Source organism: Vigna umbellata, chromosome 4 (assembly GCF_029865625.1).
Source record: "Vigna umbellata cultivar VRB3 chromosome 4, Vumbellata_1.0, whole genome shotgun sequence".
In the NCBI taxonomy this organism is placed as follows: Eukaryota; Viridiplantae; Streptophyta; class Magnoliopsida; order Fabales; family Fabaceae; genus Vigna; species Vigna umbellata.
In genome coordinates this window covers 5,900,723-5,919,119 of record NC_142168.1, presented here as the reverse complement: position 1 = coordinate 5,919,119, position 18,397 = coordinate 5,900,723, and the positions used below count along the sequence as shown (strand labels likewise).

Sequence of the window (18,397 nt, the reverse complement as noted above, 5' to 3'; positions counted from 1 at the left end):
TCTCTCTACGAATGTCCCAAATTAAAAATCTGAAAAGTGAAATTTGAATCACCAAACTTGAAACCCCTTCTGCACTCCCTTTCCACGTCATTTAAAATTTTCAATTCAATTTTCTACTTGGACCACTAGTATTTTGACACCTGTTCCGTATCAAAATGTTTTCAAAACTTGTTGTTCAAATATCATTTCCCTGAAATATACTATGGACATTTAAACGTGTGTGCATATTCCACTAGTAATAATAGCTAACAACCAAAACAGTATAAAGAAGTGTTTTCCTTTATATAAAATATTACATATACAAGTTATTGTCACTACATCAATCACAGTCCTCCGAACATCCAATTCAATCACTGTAATGGCGAAGGAAGAAGGTGAGTGGAGCCTCTTGCGATTTTTGTTTCTGCTAATCCATGATTTATTTGTAACTAATCAGGACGGAGTATTTCTGATACTTTTATTAATTTTCAGTTTAATGCTTCCGAGTTTCTGTTGCGATCTTTAGGTTTGGTTTTGTCTGTTTGATCTTGTTGCAGTGTTTGAGTTTCTCGGGAACGTTCCTCTGCTACAGAGGCTTCCTGGCTCGTCTGTTCGGAAGATATCTGAGCTTGTAATTCCCAAATACTATGGTAATAGAAAGTTGTTTTTGAAGTTTTAACCTCTTTTGCTGTTGAATTAGATTTTTTCTTGCGAATTAGGTGGGAAAATGTTAAAAAATATGTTCGCGTAATTGTAGTTTCATTATTATTGCTATTTGGCATGATTTTGTTTTTGTCCAGAAATTTGTAATAATAAGTTTTTGTCACCAAAATTAAATAATAAATTCATTTTAATTTTTCAGATATAAAAAAACAGTATTTTTTAACATTTGAAGGACTAAAATGATAATTTTAATTTTTAATTTGGGAACCGAAAGTTAATCTCAAATTTCAGGAACTAAATAACGTAGTTAGGTGTTGTGATTATTTATAGTATTTTGGAAGATTTATATTGTGCAGAATTTCGACAATCAATTGCAAGTGATTTTTCATTTCTGGAAGGATGCCTGATGAACTGGTATTAGCATTAATGTTTTCAATTCTTGAATGGTGAATTACTACGTAGAGCCGAGAGAGTATGTTGTTCGTGAGGGGGAACGTGGGGATGGTCTGTACTTCATCTGGGAAGGAGAGGTATGCTCATTTTTATTGTTATATTTTAGAATTGAAAGTTATGTACAAAATGGTCATTGGATCAGTTGAAGTGATGTAGATTCAGATCTAAAGATTTTGTTTATGCAATTTCAAAGTTTCAGTTATGTGCTGAATATTCAGTTTCCTGGCTTGCAGGCTGAGGTTGTTAACTCTGTTAGTGCTGATGATGATGATCATCCAGAGTTTCAATTGAAAAGATATGACTACTTTGGTTTTGGTAATAAACTTCATTCTTATGTAGATATGTTTCAAGACTGTTGCTAACACCCTCAAAGGTGTAGGCTTGTTAAGTTTAGGAGTTTGGGTCATCATGATTTTGTTATTCTTAATTGTATCGGTTAGATATTCTGGAAAATATCTTGTCATATTTTTATTGTATCTTTTAGACAATTTAGAGCATCTTAGATGTACTAGTAGTGATTTCTTGATTTTGTTTCATTTCCTTATTTAATTTGGATTAAAGTTCAGTAATAGTACATATAAGGTTTAGTGGTTCAAAATTTAACACATCTTTATGTGCAAGAATATTCGTAAATCACCTTTCTATTAATGAAAGACTATTTTTCTCCTCTACCTGAACTATTTAATTTTAACTTGGTGGGCTATGACTCAGTCGTCAAGAGTTCTAACCGTGCCACTTCCATTCCTTGACTGGTATCCATTAGTAATACACTTTTATCCACAATCAAAAGAATAATTCCACTTCCATTGTCTCTGCAATTGTATTCTTTGGATGCCTTTGTGGTGTTTGTTTTCTCTGGGTTCTACCCTTTCCTGGATGTCTGTTCTTCGAACATTCTTATGTTGTTTGGTTACCTTTTTAAATCATGATCTTTGCTCTATTCCCTTTCTGATTTGTTGGTTTTCCAATTCTGACAGTATGGAGAAAAGAGTGAAACTGATAAAATTGTCTTTGATAATTCTGACAAACCTTTCTATTGATTAGTATGCCTTCCTGTCGGCAACCATTTTGGCTTTCCACTAACAATCACACTAGTGGTGACTTTTTTGTCATGTTGACACACCATAATATACACATATCCTGTACTTGATGATCTTGGAGAACAACTTTTAGTTCTTGCTGTATAATTGCTTGCCAGGAAATTTTTGTTGATGTTCATGCTGACAAAATCTCTTCTTTATTGGTCATGAAACACTCTGACGCACTGTCATAGGGTGACGATCATTACAACCATCTTGCTGAATTAGTTTTTTGGAGGTGCCTATCACTTTAGTCGAGAATGCAGTTTATATATCAGTTGGACAACTTTTCTTACTATGAAATTGGTTTTAAGATAAAATCTGATAGTGTTGATATCTCTTGCGTCCTTGAGTTGTCTTTCAGCCATTTTTTATGGAGCACATTTTATGTTTGTGTTGTTTTCTTTCTTTGAGTGATAGTTTGACTGTTTAGAAAATATCTTTATTATATCGTACCATATTTTAGGGTATCTAAGATCATCTTCTTAGAATGGCTTCTAGAGTTTATTATATTTCCAGACTTGTTTATTTATTTGTTAGTATGAGGAGTTCAAAACTAGTGTCAATTGATTTTAATGTTTTGTAATTTACACATACACAAAATGATATAAATAAAAAGCCCCCTTTCTCTCTTAGTCCATACCTAGTTTTGATTTAAGCCTTACAGTTTAAACAACTATTAGTTTTAAATTTTGTAATCTTACACAAATGAGGTTTGACTTCTCTATAATGCATGCATCTAATTTGATACTTTTGTGAATAAGCTTTTTGTCTAGAATTATCATGTTACGTTAAGGGCAGTGAGAGATAATATTGCTATATAACTATAATTACAGAAGACTAATGTGAATTCAAAACTTGCAGGGTTATCAAATGAAGTTCACCATGCTGATGTCATAGCTTTGACAAAGGTGCCTTTTGGTTTCTTTCCCGTTGCATTCCAATGTTTTATCCTATAGCAATTGTTTATGTTGATGTGACAGCTATCGTGCTTGGTACTGCCCCACGAGCATTCAGCATTGCTGCAATCGAAGTCTATCTGGAGTGCAGAAAAATCTGGTGATACATGCTCACCTGTGGAGCATATATTGCATTTGGAACCTATAGAGGTATCCATTCATATAGTATATAATGTAATAAACTGAGATGGAAATGGAAACTAGACGGAGATCGTTGTCCTAGTTTATCTTTGATATTAAGTAGGCTATGTTTTGTATGGTTCCTCCTTATATCAATGTGTTCTTTCTTTTTGGAAGGTAGATATCTTCCGAGGAATCACTCCCCCAGATGCTCCAAAATTTGGAAAAGTATTTGGTGGACAAATAGTTGGACAGGTATGAAAACACCTCGTTATGCCATAAACAGAATTCTACTCATGCTAGCATCACTTTCTAGGAAATGATTTCTTACAAGATAATGTATAATTGACAGGCACTGGCTGCAGCATCAAAATCTGTTGATTGTCTTAAAGTTGTTCATAGCTTGCATGTCTATTTTCTTCTTGTGGGGGATTTTAATAGTAAGTGAGCTTAATCTGAACTTCATTGACAATACTCCCATATAGCTCATTCTTTGTCTCTTTCTACTTTTCTCCCTTGAAAGATTCATTTTCTTTTCTTGGTCCACCTGCTACATTGTTTTGTAAAAGAACCTTTTTCATCTAATTATTTTTGTGATTTAAATTTGCAAATGACAGCTGTTTTTTTAAACAATTGCTGTTCAATGACTTTCTTGCAGACAAATCACACTCCTGGCTTTTTCATGTTTTCATCACCAGTTTCTTTTTACTTCTGTGCATGTTTATAATGGTTGGATGGCTTGTACTGCATATTTGTGCTTAAAAGGAAGTAAGGAATTTGAACTACGTTATGGGTTATTAGCTAAACTCAGTACTGTCAAGTAATTTCCTGTTCTAGAACAATTGCAGGCTCTGAATAGTTCTTGAGTTAGTTTTATCTTGACTTTCTATAGTCATCTAACAAAGTTTCTATTATCTAAGGCTACAAATCATATTTAAGTATATCATCTAGTGAATGGTGTGTTTAAAAGGGAAAAATGTGGGAGTACCAAAAATGAATATGTTAAGATGAACGTGTGGCTACACAAGAAATTACATGAGATGGAAAATAAAATATTACTGTGGCACTATTTGGACTTAAGCGCAAGACAATAGCTCAACCCATAGGAGTAATCCATTAGGTAGGAGAGTCTCAAGGCTTTAGTATCATATCAAGTAGTTCATCCTACTCAATGTATGATAGGTTTCTTGTTAAAGAATTCCTATCTCTCACTCAACAACTCTCGGAAACAATACAGAAAGTATGTATAACCTCTGATATTATTGACTTTCAAGAAAGAATGCAAGAATAGGAAGAACAAAGGAAGCTTAACCTTCCCCAACAAGGATAACCAAATCCTGTTTTAGAAACTACGAACAGTCAAAAAATCCCCTCCCCTTATTCCCCTTAACGATTTATACAACAATAAGTGTTCCCCTTTCCTAACTGTCAGACAATTAGGCCAGCTAATGCAACTAACTACTCACATACTCTTCTTTCTCCTAACATACACCCTCATCATCCTATCATTACCCCCCCCCCCCCACTCCATCCATAACCTTGTCCTCAAGGTTAAATTCTGGAAACTGTTCCTGGATTGTGGTTTGATCTTCCCAAGTTGCTCCTTCTTTTCCCCCTGTCTGCCATTCTACCAGAACTTGGTGACATACTTCATCTTCTTTTTGAATTTGCCTACACTCCAAAATTCTTGCTGGCCAAAAAGCAGGACCATCAGCTTGCAACTCCTCTAGCAACATCTTTTCAATCCCATGGTCCCCCACCGCTTTCTTTAACTGCGCCACATGAAACACTGAATGAATCCTGGCAGATTCAGGTAACTCCAATCGAAAAGCTACACTCCCCACCTGCTGTAACACCTTGTAGGGCCCAAAATAACGTGCCGAGAGTTTTGGGTGTAGTCTAGTTGGCATTGAAGATTGACGGTGTGGTCTAATCTTCAAGTACACCCAATCTCCTACTTTTATATCTATCTCCCTCCTCTTCTTATCTGCTTGCTGCTTCATTAATTCCTGAGCCCGATTCAAGTGATACTTTAACTGTTTGAAGGCTTCATCTCTTGTCATCAAATCCTGTGCCACTGCCTCCACTGGTGTTTCCCCCGGAATGAACCTGCTAAATGAGGGAGGTGCTCTCCCATATACAACTTCAAACGGCGTGCATCTTGCAGCTCCTTGATAGCTCGTGTTATACCAAAACTCAGCCCAAGGAAGCATAGCATACCAGCTCTTTGGTTGTTCAGAGCAAAAGCACCGCAAATATCCTTCAACAATGCGGTTAACCACCTCAGTTTGCCCATTTGTCTCTGGATGATACGCTGTGCTCATTTTGAGCTGTGTTCCCTGCATCTTGAATAATTCCTTCCAGAAAATACTCAAAAATAAGGGATCTCTATCACTCACCATAGAAACCGGAATCCCATGTAGCTTGATGATCTCTTTGGTGAACACATCAGCTACGGTTTTAGCAGAATATGGGTGTTTTAACGCCATAAAATGCGCGTATTTACTCAACCTGTCCACCACTACCATAATGGCATCATACCCCTGGGATTTAGGTAACCTTACTATGAAATCCAAGCTGATTTCCTCCCAAACAGCTTGCGGAATGGGTAGGGGTTGCAACAGCCCCTGAGGATTTGCTGCCAAGTACTTATGCTGCTGGCGTACTGCACAACTCGCCACAAATTCAGTGATTGTCTTCTTCATCCCCACCCAATACAAAGATTGGGCTATCCTCTTATATGTACGGTAGACTCCCGAGTGCCCCCCAGTTTTGGTTACATGGAATTCATCAAGTAACTTTGGTATCCAAACTGAACTGGACGATATCACCATCCGGCCTTTGTAATGCAATCTTTCATTTTCTAAAGTGTAAGCTCCATGAGAGTTTGAATCCTGTTTCAGATCAGCAATCACTTTCTGCAATGTCACGTCCTCCTCTACCTCTCGCAGGATGTCGTTAAAATCTTGCCAAAAGGGCCTGGAAATGAGCTATAATTCTCTTTCTTCCCTCTCTCCTTCATCTTTCCTCGAGAGGGCATCAGCAGCCCTATTGGTACTTCCCTTTTTATATACGATCTCAAAGTCATATCCCATTAATTTTGCCAACCAGTTTTGCTGACTTTGAGTGGTAATTCTCTGTTCCATCAAGTATTTCAAACTGCGCTGGTCAGTGTGCACGGTAAATTTCCTTCCCACCAAGTAAGGTCTCCAGTGCTGAATGGCCAAAACGAGAGCCATTAATTCTTTCTCATAAATTGACTTACTTAGAGAAGCCGTAGACAAAGCCTTGCTAAAAAAAGCTATCGGTCTCTTATTCTGGGTCAACACAGCTCCCACCCCACCTCCAGAGGCATCACACTCGATGTGAAACTCTTGTTCGAAGTTTGGCAAAGCTAACACGGGAGCTGAGGTTATCGCAGCCTTCAACGTATCCATCGCTTGCTTTGCTTGCTCGGACCAGTCAAACTTACCCTTCTTCAATAGCTCCGTCAACGGTCTGGCCAATTTTCCATATCCAGCCACGAATCTTTTATAGTAACCCGTTAACCCCAAGAAACCCCTTAATGCCTTCAAGCTCCTCGACTCTCCCTATTCCACCACGGCTTTCGTCTTATCACCATCCATCTCCACCCCCTGTTCTGAGATTTGATGGCCTAAATATTGGATTCTCCTTCTTCCAAACTCACATTTCTTTTGGTTGGCCACCCATCCATTCTCCTCTAGCACCCGTAGCACTCCGTCTAAATGCACCAAGTGGTCTTCCCATGTGGAACTGTAAACAAGGATATCATAAAAAAAAACTAACACCCATTTCCTAAGATACTTTCGCAATAGCTCATTCATCGTACTCTGGAACGTAGCAGGGGCATTGGTGAGCCCAAATGGCATAACAAGGAACTCGAAATGGCCGAGGTGAGTGCGGAAAGCAGTCTTGGGCACATCTCCTTCCTCCATTCTAATCTGGTGATATCCAGATTTTAAATCAATTTTCGAAAAGTAACGTGCACCGGTCAGCTCATCTAGCAATTCTTCTATCACGGGGATAGGAAACTTATCGGGGACAGTTGCTTTATTTAGGGCCCGGTAATCTACACAGAACCTCCAACTCCCATCCTTCTTCTTCACCAAGATTACCGGACTAGAGAATGGGCTCGTGCTCGGACGAATGATGCCTGCCTTCAACATATCTTCCACCTGCTTCTCAATCTCCCCCTTCATGAGGTGAGGGTAGCGATATGGCCTCACATTTATGGGGTCTATTCCCTCTTTTAGTTGGATGCGGTGTTCTCTGTTTCGGTTTGGAGGCAGCCCCTGAAATTCACGAAAAACGGAATAGTGCGCCTGTAGCACCGCCTGTAATTGTTTTTTCTGCTCTTCCGTCACATCACTATCCCACTCACTGCAGTTTTCCTCCTCCACTTTGCACAGATTCCAAACCACAGCCCCTGAGTCAGCTTCAACTAGTTTAAGCAAGCTCCTGGCATTCACCACCTGTCTCGATAATGATGGATCACCCTTTATACATATCTTCTTGTCCCCCACTTTGTAAACCATAGTCATTTTTCCCCAATTGGTGCTTACTTCTCCTAGTTTGGCTAGCCATGCAACTCCCAAAATTACATCTACACCCCCAGCTCAAAGACGTAAAAATCTTCCTCCACATCGACTTCCTCCAGCTTCACCGTCACCTTCTCACACCGGCCCCGTGTCATTCTCCGATGGCCATCACCCAAACTCACGCAGTACGCCGGGGTGTCCGTCACCTTCAATGCTAATTCCTCCGTCAGCTTCCGGCCTATGTAGTTGTGACTGGCGCCGCTGTCTATCAGCACCACTACCCTCCTTTCTCCGATCATCCCTGTCAATTTTAGCGTTCTGGTCGACGTTAGCCCTTCCGCAGAACAGGCCGATAACTCCAAGAGCTTCTCTCCTTGGGTTTCGGGTTCTTCTCCCACTTCCTCCTCTTTGTCTTCCGCTAACAATAATACCCTCAAACTCTTCTCATCACAACGATGGCCAGGCGCGAATCGGCCACCGCACCAGAAGCAACGACCCTCCTTGCTTCTCTTGAGAAACTCCGGATATGGTAGGTTTCTCACCATTCTTCCACGGTTATCGTTCCCACCCGCAATATTCGGTCTCGTATTCGCGTTCGCGATACCCCATCTCTTCTTGCATTTCCCGCCGTCTCCACTCGGCCTCCTTGGTTTGCCGGATTACGAATCGGGTCTGTTCGTATCACTCCTCCCGATGATCCCGCCCCTACAGGGTTCATTCTGAACCCACTCGCAAAACCCCCTTGCGCTCTCACCATCGCATCCTCCACGTCCCGAGCGACCCTCATGGCCTCCCTTAAATCCCGCGGGTTCTGGATTCGAACCTGCCCCTTTATGTCCTCCCGCAGTCCGGCGAGGAAATATCCGAGTACTTGCTCCTCCGGAATGCCCCTCGTCTGTCTAGTCAATACCTCAAAGGTGCGCACAAATTCCTCCACCGTGCCCTCCTGTCTCAACGACGCCAACCTCTCAAACACCGTTCCTCTAAATCCCCCACCGAACCGGTTGATCATCGCGACCTTCAAACCGTCCCAGGAGCGATTTCTTGCTTTCTCTTTCCAGAACGTAAACCAGTACGCTGCGCTTCCCTCCATACTCACATACGCGATTTCCACTTTGTCTTCATCGCTCATCACCTTCTGAATGTCGAAAAACCTTTCCGCTCTGTTGAGCCAACTCAAAGGCTCGTCTCCATCGAATGTCGGCAATTCAATCCTTTTCCGCCACGGCTTTTGTTCCTCGCCTCTGTTTCCATTCCCTCCATTCTCATTTTCCCCCACGACTCGGTGTCTGTTGTCGTTCACCGAACTGTCATCAGAACTCCCCTCCGGTGGATTAACGCTCGTACCCAAGACCCTCATAATTTACTGCAAGTCTCGTCGTACAACTGCTGACTCAGCCTTCATTCCCTCCATCGTGATCTCAATTGCCTCCAGTCTCGCATCCGTATCGTTCTCCATCTTCGTTCACTTCTCGCAAAATTGGAATCCGGCAGGTCGGACCAAATTGATAGGTTTCTTGTTAAAGAATTCCTATCTCTCACTCAACAACTCTCGGAAACAGTACAGAAAGTATGTATAACCTCTGATATTATTGACTTTCAAGAAAGAATGCAAGAATAGGAAGAACAAAGGAAGCTTAATCTTCCCCAACAAGGATAACCAAATCCTGTTTTAGAAACTACGAACAGTCAAAAAATCCCCTCCCCTTATTCTCCTTAACTATTTATACAACAATAAGTGTTCCCCTTTCCTAACTGTCAGACAGTTAGGCCAGCTAATGCAACTAACTACTCACATACTCTTCTTTCTCCTAACATACACCCTCATCATCCTATCAATGTGGGACTTCTAACATTGCCACCCTATTTAAGGATTGATGTTTATGAAGGCTTCACTCTATTGATATTAACTCAGCAGTAGCACCTTTCTCCATGGGAGGGCTTCTATCATCTTTTCGTAGCCCAACTCTCAATAAAAAAGCCAATTGCTAACTCAAAAGATTAGTCCATTACGTAGAAAAGCCTTATGGCTTAAGTACCAAGTAGCTCATCCTACTCACTATTATCATTTTATCATTATTTGAAGTGTTAAACTTGGTGTTTTATAATCATTTTACTGTTATTTGAAGGTTTTAACTTGCTATTGTTGTTAGTTATGTGGCTGTTTTTTTTTATTTCTTCATTGAAAATTTATTTTGGCATTCTTATATAACTATATGTACATATTGTATTTTTATTTCTTCCGGCATGCATTCTGCAACAAACCGCAATACCATCTACCATATTTCTTTGTGGACTTCTGGCTTGCCGTTGATAACACTTGTGCTGTAAATTTTTGTCTTCCAGTACCCATTATATATCAAGTTAGCCGTCTCCGTGATGGGAAGAGTTTTGCTACTAGGAAAGTGGATGCAATTCAAAAGGGAAACGTCATATTCACTTTGCTGGCTTCATTTCATGTATTTCTCAATTCCACATTTTTCTTGACTTGGAATAAGACAAAATCTCTGTTTATTTAGCTCTGAATCTGGTTAAGTAATGTTTTGTCTCTATTTTATGTATTTTCGGTTATGATTCTTAATTGCATATTAAGGTTAATCATTTGGTTTTCATTAGTTTAATATTTGCAAGGATGACACAATATTTCATACAAGCGAATATCTAGGGGTAAAATCTATAATGGATACTAAATGAATATCTTCAATGATACTTACAAATAATGGGTATGAGTATTTTAATTGTTCGTTTGTTGATGAGGTAGGTACGACTATAATATCGAACCTACTAAATCATGTTATCTGCATGTCATTGTTAGTGATTTCTTTTGGATATTTTAGGAAAAAGAATTAAGTGATCAAAACAAAGTTATTGATGAGAGAAGTTTTAACCATGAAAGAATTGTTTATAGTTGAATTTTAGATATTTATATATAATTTATATCTATGAAATTGAAGTTGTTTTTAAAAATATTATTTGTTTAAAACTTAAACTTTGTGGTGCAACTTATTTAAATTTGTTTTCTAGACAGACCAAATTTATTTGCACTAATATTTTATTATATAGTTTTATTTGAATTATGCTTTAAAACTATTTTTTTATCTTAGTTTTAAGGAATTATTTTTAAATAATCTTATTTAAAATTTAGAAAATATAAAAAAGAAAAATATTTCTGCGTGTATCCACCCACTTATACTAAAGAAGATATGTAAGTATTGTGTTTCGGTAGGATTTTATGGGACCGAGAGACTAACCTGTTCTGATGCGTCTTTCTTCCTTCCGAAAGCTGGGATCGCTTGAGCTGCTTGCCTTTCTGCTGTCGGAGCCGTTCGGTTGATTTCTGTCTGGGCCGTTCGGTCACGCCAGTCTTGGCCGATCGGTTGCCTTCGTGCTCCGAGGGGGAGGTACCTGCAAAAGATACTCCGACGTTCAAGTTAGGCGTGTGATTTGAAGAGCCTCGGCTCTTGGTTGAGTATTTAGTGAAGGATTATCACTACTGAATGTTTGGGTGTTATGAAGTATCAGTTGAACGTGGATGGAACGTACCTGGCTTTTGGCCCTGTCAATGTATTTATAAGTGATTCATAGATCAAATAAAAACAATCTTACCTGGAGATCCGGTTAGTTACCCATAAACGACTTTATCAATATCTTCAACCAAATATTTTGGATTTGGTTTATCGAATATCTTTAACCAGATATCTTTAATTATTTTATCATCCACTGGACTATTGGCCCAGTAACAACTTAAGCGCTGGCCCAATTACCATTTGAAGTGGCTTATTAGCGCCGTAGGCCCAATTACGGCCGAAACCATTTGACCAGGTTGACCAATGGCGAATAGACCGATCGGCCTTATTCAATAACCGCTCGGTCCATATTTCATACGATACATCATGCCCCCCAAGTCCGAGTGTAATCGATCGGCTTTAGCCTTGATTAACTATAGGACTTATGGGTTTGAGAGAGGTCGTATTTGCTGATTACCTGTACCAAGGAGGAAAAATAATCGAATTAAAAGAAAATAGATGGTTATACCATGTAATCAAGACAGTTTGGCTGCGAATGGTCGATAATGATCGTCCCACTCGCTTCTACTATCCAGGGTTGCTGGGTGATTGTGGTGTGAATGACCGTTCGGCTTTGACGTAGGAGTTCCTGGAGAACGTCCTAGCGAGAGGTCTTTACCTCTTTGCTTTGACTTTGACCTAGGAGTTCTTCCTAGGGAACGGGCTTTACCGTTCAGCTTAGACGAGAGTGAGCGTTCATTTAGAACGTTCCCCACCGCTCGGTTTGGACTAGGTGTTTTTCACATAACGTCCCTAGGTTTTGTTTACGAGAGTGACAGTTCGTTTAGAACTTTTATCACCGCTCGATTTGGACCAGGTGTTTTTCACATAACGCCCATGGGTTTTGTTTACGAGAGTGAGAGTTCGTTTAGAACTTTTATCACCGCTCGGTTTGGACCAGGTGTTTTTCACATAACGTCCCTGGGTTTTGTTTACGAGAGTGACAATTCGTTTAGAACTTTTATCACCGCTCGGTTTGGACCAGGTGTTTTTCACATAACGCCCCTGGGTTTTGTTTACGAGAGTGACAGTTCGTATAGAACTTTCATCACCGCTCGGTTTGGACCAGGTGTTTTTCACATAACGCCCCTGGGTTTTGTTTACGAGAGTGACAGTTCGTTTAGAACTTTTATCACCGCTCGGTTTTTGCCCTCCTCTTGGACGAGTGGTCTGCATGGTCCTGTCACCTGTATTGTGAAACCGAACGGCTGAATACCAGTGAGGCCGAATGGCCAAACTGTTGCACGGTTGATACTTGATGCCAAATTTGGCTAAGTGGTGAGTGCATTATTGGACCCTTAATAAATCTTGAACAATATTATAATATTGAATTAAGATATTTAAATTAAATTAAATAATAAAATGAATCTACATCAAAATAATTATCTGTAAAGCCGTAGAAGCTTGTTGACGTTGATGGTGAGACTGCATCCTTGTCCAGTTCCTTGTGGTTATAAGGGATGCCCCCGGCCCCACGGTGGGCGCCAAAATGTTTTAGTAGGATTTTATGGGACCGAGAGACTAACCTATTCTGATGCGTCTTCCTTCCTTCCGAAAGCTGGGATCGCCTGAGCTGCTTGCCTTTCTTCTGTTGGAGTCGTTCGGTTGATTTCTGTCTAGGCCGTTTGGTCACATCAGTCTTGGCCGATCGGTTGCCTTCATGTTCCGAGGGGGAGGTACCTGCAAAAGATACTCCGACTTTCAAGTTAGGCGTGTGATTCGAAGAGCCTCAACTCTTGGTTGAGTATTTAGTGAAGGATTATCACTACTGAATGTTTGGGTGTTATGAAGTGTTAGTTGAACGTGAATGGAATGTACCTGACTTTTGGCCCTGTCAATGTATTTATAAGTGTTTCATAGATCAAATAAAAACAACCTTACCTGGAGATCCGGTTAGTTACCCATAAACAGCTTTATCAATATCTTCAACCAAATATTTTGGATTTGGTTTATCGAATATCTTTAACCAGATATCTTTAATTATTTTATCATCCACTGGACTATTGGCCCAGTAACAACTTAAGCGCTGGCCCAATTACCATTTGAAGTGGCTTATTAGTGCTGTAGGCCTAATTACGGCCCAAACCATTTGACCAGGTTGACCAATGGTGGATAGACCGATCGGCCTTATTCAATAACGGCTCGGTCCATATTTCATACTATACATATTGTTTTGTAGATACCTTAGAGGTAGTGAGGCAGTTAATGGAATGAATATTTTTAGATGGGGCAGATAGTAAGAAAGTACTTTCCCTTCCCACTTCAACCTGTTGTCATCCGTGCTTGTATAATATGGAAGTAAAAGATGAAATGCCATTTGGAGAACTGAGGGACAACTGAGCCAGTGCAACTATATATCATGGCATCCTTGTCATTGATGCAATAAAACACCGATGCATAAGTGGAATACCATCAGTGATTTTGGGATGACAAGCATTTATATTTATTTGGGTTATGGTCATTAAGGTTTTATTACTGTTAGGAGTAGTAGGTATGTCGATGCAATATTAACTTAGTACATGAAATGCTATCTAGCATTGGAAATATTTGGAGGAATATGAATCTATGGTAAGTTTCGCTGTTCTAGTATTAGTTTTTAATGATTACAAAATATAGCATACAATGAAGCATTCTTTAAGCCGTTTTCATTTTGATTGACGTATGATCTTTTAACATGAATATATGCTCTTGCTGTTGTCAATGATTATTCTAGAAATTCAGGAGCACATTTAACTTTGTTATTATTCTAACTCTACAGAAGGAGGAATTAGGGTTTCACCACCAGGAAGTGTCCATCCCATCAGTCCCTACACCAGATAAGGCAAGTGACTAACTTATATTCATAAAAACAGTTTTGGGTATTAGACTGTCATATTTTGTTCTTTGTTATATAGCTTTTGTCTTTGGAAGAGCTTCGGGAGCAACGTCTTACCGACCCTCGCCTTCCAAGGTAGTAATTACTATCTAGCATATTATGCTTGATGCTACAGTTTTTTATTTTACTTTTTATTTGGTTCTGCTCCTAAGAAGACTGTATGAAGATTTTTTTTGCCTTAATAACTTATAAAATTGTTGTTTCAGAACTTACCGGAACAAGGTTGCTACAGTTGAATTCATTCCCTGGCCCATAGAGATACGGTTCTGTGAACCTAGAACTTCAACAAATCAGACCAAATCTCCCCCTAGGTTAGCTTGATACTCTGTCAATTTGTGCTTGGGCTTTTTTACTGGTCTTATATGCTACGTTGGTGACAGAGATTTGGAGAGAGAAGAGAAAGGATTGGTGTACCATTCGAGAGACATCATTATTCAATCCTTTGCCTTCTCCGTAAAACATTTTTGAAGACTTAATGTCATGGGACTTTAATGCTGCATATTATAATATCTTATTAAAATTTTGACTGCAGTTTGAGATACTGGTTCAGAGCAAGGGGAAAACTTTCAGATGATCAGGCCTTGCATAGGTACATAATTTCTATTTACCTTTAAATATGTCCAGTTCTTTGTGAAATTGGCGTATGGATGAGCTAGGAGGGCTTTTATTGATGTGCTAAGGCTTGCATTCCTTGGATAGCTTGTTACTGAAGTTCTGTTAAATTCTGTGTCGTCTTGGGAAAAGGAAAACTTATGTAGTAAGAAAGACCAAGCTTGGAGAGTTTGAGACACAATGCATAGGGCCATTTTAATTTACCGAAATTCAACTCTCACTTAGAAGAATGAGAGAGGCAATGATGAAATTAATGACCTATTGTGCATAGTGGTTCTTTTTTATTGATTGATGGTCATAGTGGGTTAGTACCATATCAAGATCAACTAGTCCAAAAGCTTATTAACGCTTTTGTAGTGAAAGCTCTTCAGTGCTTGCTTTTATATCTAATAGTAAGTGAATCGGGTTTTGTGTTGCAGGTGTGTGGTAGCATATACTTCAGATCTAATCTTTCTTCAAGTGAGTTTGAATCCCAACCGTAGGAAGGGCATGAAGACACGCGCTGTGAGTCTGGACCACTCGTAAGTATCGGAGTGTAATGTTTAATTTGTACTTCTTCCGTCCCACAACGACTATAGTTTTAGTCATCTAAAATTTTCCAATTGATTTATTTACTCACCTTCCAATGATGCATTAGTTTTTTTCATCCTAATTTGTCTTCAAATTAATTACACCCTTCATCTCAGTCAAAAGTAATGCATTTGCTAAAAGAATGATGCTATTTTAGTAAAATTGTTTAAAGTGGTATATTTATTGTTGTTTGTCTGAAATGACCTTAAACTACAGTCACTGTGAAACAGACAGCGTAAATTAACATGTTTTTTGGTGTAGAAGGGAGTATAGTAACATAACACTGAGACAAACTAAAAGTTTTCAACTAATAAGTTGTTGCTAGTATCAATAACATAATTTGAAAAAAAAATACAAGTTTTCGAGCTACGATTATAAATATTCTCTCTTATTTTTTGTTTAATGCTTTGTTGGTTTTATTTCAGCATGTGGTTTCACAGACCTTTAAGAGCCGATGACTGGATTCTATTTGTGGTGAGTACCGTTAAGTTTTTCATTATTTAGGAAAGATAAAACAACAAAATTCTTATTAAAAATATTTTTAGGAACAATAAATCATTCAATCCGCGAATAAGTGGCTACTCGTTAACCACTCTTTGAACATCATTAACTATCTAATTAGTTCATTTTTCATAAATTAAAAAATACTTTTCCCCAAAATTCTTTTTTTTTTCATTCCGTGAAGTTGTTAATACGTTCAATTTGTTTTACAGATCTTCAGTCCTACTTCCTGTAATGCCCGGGGCTATGTTACTGGCCAAATGTTCAATCAAAAGGGAGAGGTAAGGGATTATCTCTTCACATCACTTTGTCTACACACTCTTGATTATCCATGTTTGGTTGTTTGATCAATATTTATTTATTTCACGTTCTCAATAAATATGCCCCCTATATGCATGCGTGCAAGAGGGGTTGGGGAGAAGACAGATTGAAGAATATATAAATTTTGATGATATAACTATGGTTTTGGTTAGATAAACCTTTTGAACACCTTCATGAGAAAAAAAAAATGAGAGGGTGCTTGTTTAAGCTATCTTCTTTTGTTTCCAGAAAAATGGGGATGAGAATAAATATAATTTTTTAGTTGAGAGACCATGAAAATATAATATCACCAATGTTTATTCTCTCGAGAATTATACCCTAACATTTTAAGCTGTTAATATCTAAAAGAAGGTGGATATTTCCTTTCCACTAGTTATTATAACAAATAACTACTCATCCTCACTACATTCTACTTTTCTTTCGCTTTTAATTTTTAACGTAGTAACTTTAATGTATTTCTTTTGTCTAAAATTACTAGATGATTAACAGTCAAACACGTCTATGGTAATATATTTTTGGGCATAATATTTTTAGGAATATAATTCTTGGGAATGTGAAGTTATATTGTGAAACCAACTTCCTCTAACAAAATGAATATTAATGTATTATATCTGTGTATGTTAAAATCAATGTATTTCAACTTTTAAACATCTCATTTAACTTTTTTCAAACTGGGGGTTGTTAAATTATTTTTAACACAGGAAAGTTCGATATATTTAACTTGTACAGAACATATTTGGGTCTACAAAATAGTCATGATGTTACGTATCTGAGTACGTAAACTAGCCAAATACAATCTCTCACACTCTCACAACACGTAACAGAACAATAAACGAATGATAATGAATGAATAATTGGGAGCATAATCTCTGTTAATTATTTGGGAGCATAACCTCCCTCACAGGGCGCATAACCACCTGTCAACAAAACTCAATAATCAAAAGCATACCTTTAACCCTAGACTCTCCCTTTATTTATACTAATTATTTCCTAAATAAAATATTTCCCTAAAATAAAATATGAATATTGTTCTAAATAAAATATTTTTCTAGAATAAAATCTTTCCCTAGAATAAAATATGAATATTGTTCTAAATAAAATATTTCCCTAATATATATTCTTTTTTATTATAATTATTTCTAAATATTTTCCGCCTATCCTAACTGTTGTCCCAGTTAGGATAGTCACTCTTCAACCGATTAGGTCCAGCTCCTGTTCGGCTTTGCTTCCCTTGCACCCTACCGTTCGGCGCCAGCTCTTCACCGCCTGCCACCGTTCGGCCTGACCTGACCTTTCGATGCCTTCCACCGTTCGGCTTGACCTCTCTCCGCCTTCCACCGTTCGGCTTGCTTCGCTCCTCGCCTTCCTCTGTTCGGCTTGTTTCCCCCTTGCCTCCTACGTTCGGCTCCCGCTCTTCACCACCTTCCACCGTTCGGCTAGACCTCTCCACGCCTTCCACCATTCGACTACCGTTCGACCTTTATGGTCAATACCGTTCGGCCTCACTTCCCTCCTACATTCCTTCTCTCATATACTTTCCAAACCTTATTATTACCCTCTACCTTATACCGTAACACATGACCTTTCAATATTCTAGCTGGTTAAATGAGGATTCCCAGTAAAACTTATTAAATAAGTTTTTATTACTTTATTTCAGTAAGCTTAACCATTAATTTTTTTTATCAGTTTTTATTTGGTTAAATTAGTCGAATATGCGATTAATGCATGAACTAACTTTTTCCGGCATTAGTTTTTCCTCTTTTCCCTGGTTCATTTTGTCTAAAGGTTTTTCCGTTTGGGAACTTGCAGCTTCTTGTATCAGCGGTTCAAGAAGGCCTAATGAGGAAAGTTATTTCTGAAAATTCAGCCATCAAATCTAAATTGTAAATAGCCAAAAGGGCAAAGGACTTGTGATTTTCTTTTTAGTTCTGTCTTGTTTTTAATGCATGGTCAGGACAATTATTTTGTTTTCGTTCTGTGATGAATTCTAGAGTGAACCATCTAATCGGTGGTTTATCTATACAACAGCACCATCCCATAAAGTTATTATGTGACTGAGAACTGGTTGATGTGTTAGATTATTTGTTTACAATTAACTGAATTTACAAACTGTGGCTCCTTTGTTGTCTGCTTGCATGAT

General features: G+C 38.5%; 1 protein-coding gene and 1 pseudogene across 1 annotated transcript; one reads left to right on the top strand and one right to left on the bottom strand.

Annotated features, from left to right (window-relative positions):
- Positions 1-227: 227 nt before the first annotated feature.
- Positions 228-18,366, top strand: LOC124826497 (acyl-CoA hydrolase 2-like). Its single transcript, XM_088113318.1, has 17 exons — positions 228-374; positions 537-629; positions 1,105-1,172; positions 1,329-1,410; positions 3,039-3,085; positions 3,158-3,283; positions 3,431-3,508; positions 3,606-3,693; positions 10,159-10,271; positions 14,137-14,199; positions 14,273-14,328; positions 14,460-14,564; positions 14,786-14,842; positions 15,285-15,386; positions 15,861-15,909; positions 16,149-16,217; positions 18,067-18,366. Exons 1-17 carry the CDS (start codon positions 359-361, stop codon positions 18,142-18,144), a joined length of 1,290 nt encoding a protein of 429 aa, XP_087969444.1. The 5' UTR covers positions 228-358; the 3' UTR covers positions 18,145-18,366.
- On the bottom strand, positions 5,952-9,717 carry LOC148199130 (uncharacterized; annotated as a pseudogene).
- Positions 18,367-18,397: the final 31 nt, after the last annotated feature.

Bases quoted from the DNA above. Each gene is read 5' to 3' on its own strand.
- LOC124826497 (XM_088113318.1), top strand. The intron at 14,329-14,459 runs GTAGTAATTACT...TTGTTGTTTCAG, and splicing joins ACCGACCCTCGCCTTCCAAG to AACTTACCGGAACAAGGTTG. The intron at 15,910-16,148 runs GTGAGTACCGTT...TTTGTTTTACAG, and splicing joins ATGACTGGATTCTATTTGTG to ATCTTCAGTCCTACTTCCTG.